The sequence below is a fragment of the Salmo trutta genome, unplaced genomic scaffold (genome assembly GCF_901001165.1).
Source record: "Salmo trutta unplaced genomic scaffold, fSalTru1.1, whole genome shotgun sequence".
Lineage (NCBI taxonomy): Eukaryota > Metazoa > Chordata > Actinopteri > Salmoniformes > Salmonidae > Salmo > Salmo trutta.
Window position 1 is genome coordinate 904050 of NW_021822222.1, and position 9848 is coordinate 913897.

General features: G+C 44.1%; 1 protein-coding gene and 1 non-coding gene across 2 annotated transcripts in view; one reads left to right on the top strand and one right to left on the bottom strand.

Moving 5' to 3' along the window:
• Positions 1-1843: 1843 nt before the first annotated feature.
• Positions 1844-1919, bottom strand: trnaa-agc (transfer RNA alanine (anticodon AGC)). Its single transcript has one exon. It is a non-coding gene; the product is annotated as a tRNA-Ala (tRNA).
• A 6459-nt stretch (positions 1920-8378) lies between these two features.
• LOC115181182 (ephrin-B2a-like) overlaps positions 8379-9848 on the top strand; it is a 2146-nt gene continuing 676 nt past the window's right edge. Inside the window, exons 1-2 of the mRNA XM_029743211.1 lie at positions 8379-8520; positions 9561-9848. The exon at positions 9561-9848 is cut by the window's right edge and continues 676 nt beyond it. Of these exons, the coding sequence (XP_029599071.1) occupies positions 8379-8520; positions 9561-9848 (430 nt within the window). The remainder of the gene's footprint in view (positions 8521-9560) is intronic.

Here is a 9848-nt window from a genome sequence, read left to right on the forward strand (position 1 = left end):
GAGCCATATCCATGAAGCTGGTACTGAGAGTAGGACAGAGTAAGTTATGTGTGTGTATTGTGTTGTCTGTGTGTCTTTGTGTCTGAGTCTTTGTGTGTGTGTGTGTGTGTGTATTGTGTTGTGTGTGTGTTTCTGTATCTGTGTGTGTGTGTGTGTAGGTGTGTGTGTGTGTTTGTGTGTGTGTGTGTGTGTGTGTGTGTCTCTGTATATGTGTGTGTGTGTGTGTGTGTGTGTGTGTGTCTTTGTATATGTGGGTGTGTGTGTGTGTGTGTGTGTGTGTGTGTGTGTGTGTGTGTGTGTGTGTGTGTGTGTGTGTGTGTGTGTGTGTGTGTGTGTGTGTGTGTGTGTGTCTTTGTATATGTGGGTGTGTGTGTGTGTTTGTGTGTGTGTGTGTGTGTGTGTGTATGTGTGTGTCTTTGTATATGTGGGTGTGTGTTTGTGTGTGTGTGTGTGTGTGTGTGTGTGTGTGTGTAGGGAAGAAAGACATGAGAATGAGAGACATACTGAGGCAGGGCCGTACACAGACCGTTCATCACCTGTATATGATGCATAACGTTACTGGTAGAGAGAATGAGAGACATACTGAGGCAGGGCCGTACACAGACCGTTCATCACCTGTATATGATGCATAACGTTACTGGTAGAGAGAATGAGAGACATACTGAGGCAGGGCCGTACACAGACCGTTCATCACCTGTATATGATGCATAACGTTACTGGTAGAGAGAATGAGAGACATACTGAGGCAGGGCCGTACACAGACCTTCCAGGGCTCCCCCATGTTTACATAATTCATAACATACCAAAATAAAATATTTTTAAACATAGGCCTATTTAACTAGTTACAGTGCTTCTTAAACACACGATTGACATCAGGAAAAGCGGCTGATCAAGCTGATTGTTGATGATGGATGTAAATCTGCTCGTTAGCTAGCTCGTGGGGATATTTTATTAGGCCTATGGTAATTAGCTAGAACGGAGACTACCTGTGTTGCTGCTGGCCTAACACACATACACTACTATACAATACTATACAATATAATACTATACAATACAATACTATACAATACTATACAATACTATACTATACTATACAATACTATACTATACAATACTATATAATACAATACAATACAATACAATACTATACAATACAATACAATACTATACAATACAATACAATACAATACAATACTATATAATACAATACAATACAATACTATATAATACAATACAATACCATACAATACAATACAATACAATATAATACAATACAATACTATATAATACAATACAATACTGTATAATACAATACAATACAATACTATACAATACAATACAATACTATACAATACAATACTATAATATACTATACAATACTATATAATACAATAAAATACTATATAATACAATACAATACAATACTATACAATACAATACAATACTATACAATACAATACTATACAATACAATACAATACTATATAATACAATGCAATACTATATAATACAATACAATACAATACAATACAATACTGTACAATACAATACTATACTATACAATACAATACCTAAAGGAATGAATGGATGGAGTTAGATGTTTATGTAGCTGCTCCTCTCTATGGCCCCGATTCCGACCATATTTAAGCGTGTATAAATGGAACATAATTCCCTTTTTATGCACAAGCCACCCGATGTCATGGTAACGTTGGCTAGCTAAGCTCATGCATAGAATCACACTTACATTACATTTTAGTCATTTAGCAGACGCTCTTATCCAGAGCAACTTCATTTCATACATTTCATACATTTTTTTATTATTATTTTAACTTTTTTCCCCGTACTGGTCCCCCGTGGGAATTGAACCCACAACCCTGGCGTTGCTAACACCATGCTCTACCAACTGAGCCACAGGGGACCGATGTCAAGGCAACGTTGGCTAGCTAAGCTCATGCATAGAATCACACCATCGGGTCTAATGGACGTCTAGCGTTGAACTGAGCATGTGCAAAACTAAGATTCGCAAATGTGTAATTGAATTTCGTAAAACTTGTATCGTGTGAAAGATTTAACAACGGTCTCAAACTTGTAACTTGTTTTCAGAATTATTAGGAATCATTTTTTTTTGTTTAACAAGGCAAGTCAGTTAAGAACAAATTCTTATTTACAACCCGAACGACACTGGGTCACCGCCCTATGGGACTCACAATCACAGCCGGATGTTATAAAGCCTGGAATTGAACCAGGGACTGTAGTGATGTCTCTTAGCGCTGAGACGAAGTGCTTTACACCGCTGCGCCACTCGGGAGCCCAAATGGTCAAGACTATCTATAGCCTATTCTTATTGCCAGATCTGTTTTCCTTATCAGCCCCTGCATGTGCTTCTTCAACTATTTAGTTTAACAAGTATATAGAGGCTAGTGAGACAATTATTAGGAATCAATTTACAAGTATTCATGTTCTGCTGTGAATTCAAAATCTGCAAGGGTATCTTTGATTCACAGCAAAACATTCATACTTGCAAATTGATTCCTAATAATTCGCTCACTGGCCTCTAAATATAAACTCTAAATACATTTGAGACTAAATAGTTGACGAAGCAAGTGCAGGGGCTGATAGGGAAAACAGATCTGGCAATAAGAATAGGCTATAGATAGTCTTGACCATTTGGGACCCCTGAGCTATTTAGCTCAGGACAGGTTTATAGCCAACACTTAATCAATATTTTGTTTTTGTCTCATTTATTGATATGGGATATAGCCTCTGTGTGATGGTGGTCGAGCAACACAAACTGCTATAACAAGTCTCCGTACAGAGTGGAATTCACTAAATACAACAGTCTTAATGCATAATATAAAGCCTATTGTAACGGTCGTCGTATGAAGTAGACCAAGGCGCAGCGGGTTGACTGCTCATATTAACTTTTATTCGAACACGAACAAAACGAACAAACTCACAGTATTGCAGGCTAACAACACAGCAGTGCAAAAAACAACTTCCCACAAAAGGGACAGGTGGAGAAAGAAGAAGGGCTACCTAAGTATGACTCCCAATCAGCAACAACGATGTACAAGCTGTTCCTGATTGAGAGCCATACCAGGCCAAAAACAAAGAAATACACAACATAGACAGATCATAGAAATACAAAAACAAGAACATTACCCAAAACCCCCCGGAATACTCTAAACAAACACCCCTCTTACATAAACACATATACCAAAAACCCCGGAAACACATAAATACAATACCCCTCTACATACACATAACCCCCAAACCATATAAAACAAACACCCCTCTGCCACGTCCTGACCAAACTACAATAACCAATAACCCCCTATTACTGGTCAGGACGTGACACCTATAGTCCGTGCTCCCAAATACTGGGAAACGTGTTGTTCATTAGGTCACATGATCACCACAGTAGCCTCACGCGGCTATAAAAAATAAATTATGCAATTATAATTAATTATAATTCATTAATTAATAATTAATTATAATTCATTAATTATGTAATTATATGTATTATTATATTATATATATATATATTATTATTATAATTATATTATAATTCATTAATTATGCAATTATATAGTGACTAGTGCAGTGTTAGCTAGCTAGCTACATAGCTGTCTTTGTCATAGCTTGATAATTGTGTAGTTTAGTAATTATCGAGGCTAGCTAGGTTAGCTAGGTTAGCTAGCCAGCTATTTCCGTCCCCCGCGACGCCATTGTTCCATACCCAGCCAACTATTACCGACGAGCAGCATTGTAGAAACTAAATACATTACAAAGGAACGTCTTGATTAGTGTTATGTTATGTTAGCTAGCTACAAAGTTGCTTTTGTATAATAGCCAACCTCTACCGACTAGCAGCACTGTAGAAACTATTACATTACAACGGAACGACTTGATTAGTGTAGTGTTGTGTTAGTTAGCTAGCATTTTCGTCATTTTAGTCAATAAGATTTTTGCAACGTAAGCTTAACTTTCTGAACATTCGAGACGTGTAGTCCACTTGTCATTCCAATCTCCTTTGCATTAGCGTAGCCTCTTCTGTAGCTTGTCAACTATGTGTTTGTCTATCCCTGTTCTCTCCCCTCTGCACAGGCCATACAAACGCTTCACACCGCGTGGCCGCTGCCACTCTAACCTGGTGGTCCCAGCGCGCACGACCCACGTGGAGTTCCAGGTCTCCGGCAGCCTCTGGAACTGCCGGTCTGCGGCCAACAAGGCTGAGTTCATCTCAGCCTATGCTACCCTCCAGTCCCTAGACTTCCTGGCGCTGATGGAAACATGGATCACCACAGATAACACTGCTACTCCTACTGCTCTCTCCTCGTCTGTCCACGTGCTCTCGCATACCCCGAGAGCATCGAGCCAGCGGGGTGGTGGCACTGGAATCCTCATCTCTCCCAAGTGGAAATTCTCTCTTTCTCCCCTGACCCATCTGTCTATCTCCTCATTTGAATTCCATGCTGTCACAGTTACCAGCCCTTTCAAGCTTAACATCCTTATCATTTATCGCCCTCCAGGTTCCCTTGGAGAGTTCATCAATGAGCTTGATGCCTTGATAAGTTCCTTCCCTGAGGATGGCTCACCTCTCACAGTTCTGGGTGACTTTAACCTCCCCACGTCTACCTTTGACTCATTCCTCTCTGCCTCCTTCTTTCCACTCCTCTCCTCCTTTGACCTCACCCTCTCACCTTCCCCCCCTACTCACAAGGCAGGCAATACGCTTAACCTCATCTTTACTAGATGCTGTTCTTCCACTAATCTCATTGCAACTCCCCTCCAAGTCTCCGACCACTACCTTGTATCCTTTTCCCTCTCGCTCTCATCCAACACTTCTCACTCTGCCCCTACTCGGATGGTATTGCGCCGTCCCAACCTTCGCTCTCTCTCTCCCGCTACTCTCTCCTCTTCCATCCTATCATCTCTTCCCTCTGCTCAAACCTTCTCCAACCTATATCCTGATTCTGCCTCCTCAACCCTCCTCTCCTCCCTTTCTGCATCCTTCGATTTTCTCTGTCCCCTATCCTCCAGGCCGGCTCGGTCCTCCACTCCTGCGCCGTGGCTCGACGACTCACTGCGAGCTCACAGAACAGGGCTCCGGGCAGCCGAGCGGAAATGGAGGAAAACTCGCCTCCCTGCGGACCTGGCATCCTTTCACGCCCACCTCTCTACATTTTCCTCTTCTGTCTCTGCTGCTAAAGCCACCTTCTACCACTCTAAATTCCAAGCATCTGCCTCTAACCCTAGGAAGCTCTTTGCTACCTTCTCCTCCCTCCTGAATCCTCCTCCCCCTCCCCCCCCCCCCCCCCCCCCCCCCCTCCTCTCTCTCTGCGGATGACTTCGTCAACCCTTTTGAAAAGAAGGCTGATGACATCCGATCCTCGTTTGCTAAGCCAAACGACACCGCTGGTCCTGCTCACACTGCCCTACCCTGTGCTTTGACCTCTTTCTCCCCTCTCTCTCCAGATGAAATCTCGCGTCTCGTGACGGCCGGCCGCCCAACAACCTGCCCACTTGACCCTATCCCCTCCTCTCTTCTCCAGACCATTTCCGGAGACCTTCTCCCCTACCTCACCTCGCTCATCAACTCATCCTTGACCGCTGGCTACGTCCCTTCCGTCTTCAAGAGAGCGAGAGTTGCACCCCTTCTGAAAAAACCTACACTCGATCCTTCCGATGTCAACAACTACAGACCAGTATCCCTTCTTTCTTTTCTCTCCAAAACTCTTGAACGTGCCGTCCTTGGCCAGCTCTCCTGCGATCTCTCTCAGAATGACCTTCTTGATCCTAATCAGTCAGGTTTCAAGACTGGGCATTCAACTGAGACTGCTCTTCTCTGTGTCACGGAGGCTCTCCGCACTGCTAAAGCTAACTCTCTCTCCTCTGCTCTCATCCTTCTAGACCTATCTGCTGCCTTTGATACCGTGAACCATCAGATCCTCCTCTCCACCCTCTCCGAGCTGGGCATCTCCGGCGCGGCCCACGCTTGGATTGCGTCCTACCTGACAGGTCGCTCCTACCAGGTGGCGTGGCGAGAATCTGTCTCCGCACCACGTGCTCTCACCACTGGTGTCCCCCAGGGCTCTGTTCTAGGCCCTCTCCTATTCTCACTATACACCAAGTCACTTGGCTCGGTCATATCCTCACATGGTCTCTCCTATCATTGCTACGCAGACGACACACAATTAATCTTCTCCTTTCCCCCTTCTGATAACCAGGTGGCGAATTGCATCTCTGCATGTCTGGCAGACATATCAGTGTGGATGACGGCTCAGCACCTCAAGCTGAACCTCGGCAAGACGGAGCTGCTCTTCCTCCCGGGGAAGGACTGCCCGTTCCATGATCTCACCATCACGGTTGACAACTCCCTTGTGTCCTCCTCCCAGAGTGCTAAGAACCTTGGCGTGACCCTGGACAACACCCTGTCGTTCTCCACTAACATCAAGGCGGTGACCCGATCCTGTAGGTTCATGCTCTACAACATTCGCAGAGTACGACCCTGCCTCACACAGGAAGCGGCGCAGGTCCTAGTCCAGGCACTTGTCATCTCCCGTCTGGATTACTGCAACTCGCTGTTGGCTGGGCTCCCTGCCTGTGCCATTAAACCCCTACAACTCATCCAGAACGCCGCAGCCCGTCTGGTGTTCAACCTTCCCAAGTTCTCTCACGTCACCCCGCTCCTCCGCTCTCTCCACTGGCTTCCAGTTGAAGCTCGCATCTGCTACAAGTCCATGGTGCTTGCCTACGGAGCTGTGAGGGGAACGGCACCTCCGTACCTTCAGGCTCTGATCAGGCCCTACACCCAAACAAGGGCACTGCGTTCATCCACCTCTGGCCTGCTCGCCTCCCTACCTCTGAGGAAGCACAGCTCCCGCTCAGCCCAGTCAAAACTGTTCGCTGCTCTGGCACCCCAATGGTGGAACAAGCTCCCTCACGACGCCAGGACAGCGGAGTCAATCACCACCTTCCGGAGACACCTGAAACCCCACCTCTTTAAGGAATACCTGGGATAGGATAAAGTAATCCTTCTACCCCCCCCCCCCCCCAAAAGATTTAGATGCACTATTGTAAAGTGGTTGTTCCACTGGATATCATAAGGTGAATGCACCAATTTGTAAGTCGCTCTGGATAAGAGCGTCTGCTAAATGACTTAAATGTAAATGTAAATGTATATGTTATATATATAATTATATATAAATAAAAATAAATTATGCAATTATATGTCCACTAAATAACACACAGCAGCATGGGATATTTAGATAGAGGAATAGGCCGAGCCTAAATCAGATTAACTTTCTATTTTTGTGCCGATCAGGCTGTTATTCTAGACGAAGCTCTTCTGTGTCTTTATCATTCTCATTCAAGTAATTGGCCCGAGGCTACACTACGCCATCTACTGGTGTAATGTCGTTATTGAATGCAGTTCTAAAACAAGCTCTAGACTTTTTTATTTTGGGGGAAATGAAACTGGAAGCTGCAAAGCAACTCTAACGTCTGGGCAAGAGTTGCTTGATTGACTAGCTAACTTTGACCTGCTACGTTCATGTCCTTCAGTTGCTTGATTGACTAGCTAACTTCGGCTAGCTACACTCGGTTCATGTCCTTCAGTTGCTTGATTGACTAGCTAACTTCGGCTAGCTACACTCGGTTCATGTCCTTCAGTTGCTTGATTGACTAGCTAACTTTGACCTGCTACGTTGCCTAATATGCAAACTGAGATTTGGGTGGGATGTGGCTGATGGTCTGACTACTGTATTGTAGTATAATGACTACTGTATTATAGTATAATGACTACTGTATTGTAGTATAATGACTACTGTATTGTAGTATAATGACTACTGTATTGTAGTATAATGACGTGGCTGTTGGTCTGACTACTGTATTGTAGTATAATGACTACTGTATTGTAGTATAATGACTACTGTATTGTAGTATAATGATGTGGCTGTTGGTCTGACTACTGTATTGTAGTATAATCTACTGTATTGTAGTATAATGATGTGCCTGTTGTCTGACTACTGTATTGTAGTATAATGACTACTGTATTGTAGTATAATGACTACTGTATTGTAGTATAATGACTACTGTATTGTAGTATAATGACTACTGTATTGTAGTATAATGATGTGGCTGTATTGTAGTATAATGACTACTGTATTGTAGTATAATGACTACTGTATTGTAGTATAATGACTACTGTATTGTAGTATAATGATGTGGCTGTATTGTAGTATAATGACTACTGTATTGTAGTATAATAACTACTGTATTGTAGTATAATGACTACTGTATTGTAGTATAATGACTACTGTATTGTAGTATAATGACTACTGTATTGTAGTATAATGACTACTGTATTGTAGTATAATGACGTGTGTTGGATCTTTTCCAGGTTCCTCCGAACCACTTCCTCTTCCTGGAGAGTCCCCCACCAGGTTCCCCGCTCATCACCCCGAGGCCCCAGACAAGGAGCCTCCCGTTAAAGACAACGATTTGACCAACAACGCCGGTATGTATCTGTTTAACACAATGTAGTGGAAGTGTTATTTAATAGGGGACATACTGAGGGGTCATAATGTAGATCTGTTTAACACAATGTAGTGCAAGTGTTATTTAATAGGGGACATACTGAGGGGTCATAATGTGTATCTGTTTAACACAATGTAGTGCAAGTGTTATTTAATAGGGGACATACTGAGGGGTCATAATGTAGATCTGTTTAACACAATGTAGTGGAAGTGTTATTTAATAGGGGACATACTGAGGGGTCATAATGTAGATCTGTTTAACACAATGTAGTGCAAGTGTTATTTAATAGGGGACATACTGAGGGGTCATAATGTAGATCTGTTTAACACAATGTAGTGGAAGTGTTATTTAATAGGGGACATACTGAGGGGTCATAATTTTCCTAGCCACTGTGCTTCTACACCTGCATTGCTTGCTGTTTGGGGTTTTAGACTGGGTTTCTGTACAGCACTTTGAGACATCAGCTGATGTAAGAAGGGCTTTATAAATACATTTGATTTGACTTTTCACCAATCAAATCATTCTTTAGTTATTTCTTTGTCTTTGCATTTAAATTCTCTCTCTCTCTCTCTCTCTCTCTCTCTCTCTCTCTCTGTCTCTCTCTCTCTCTCTCTCTCTCTCTCTCTCTGTCTCTCTCTCTCTCTCTCTCTCTGTCTCTCTCTCTCTCTCTCTCTCTCTCGGTCTCTCTGTCTCTCTCTCTCTCTCTCTCTCTCTGTCTCTCTCTCTCTCTCTCTCTCTCGGTCTCTCTCGGTCTCTCATTTCCCCTCGGTCTCTCATTTCCCCTCGGTCTCTCATTTCCCCTTCGGTCTCTCATTTCCCCTCGGTCTCTCATTTCCCCTCGGTCTCTCATGTCCCCTCGGTCTCTCATTTCCCCTCGGTCTCTCATTTCCCCTCGGTCTCTCATGTCCCCTCGGTCTCTCATTTCCCCTCGGTCTCTCATTTCCCCTCGGTCTCTCATTTCCCCTCGGTCTCTCCCATTCTCCCTCTCTCTCGTTCTCTCTCTCTGTCTCTCTTTTTCAGAAATCACTCACAGCGAAGGAAACATTGATACAAAAGGCGGAGCCTTATCAACAGAAGGCGAATCCATCGGCTCTGAGGTCGGACTCCTCGTTGGCGTGGCTTGTGGCAGCGTCTTCCTCCTATTGGTCGTCGTGGTCCTACTGACCGTGGCGTGGCGGTACCACGGGCGCCACGCCAAGCCGGACAAGGACGGCCAACAGTCCACCTCTCTGTCCCTCAACACCCTGGCCGTGCCCAAGAGAGACAGCTACGGAGGGAGTAGCGATGACATCCGGTCAGAGCCCAGCG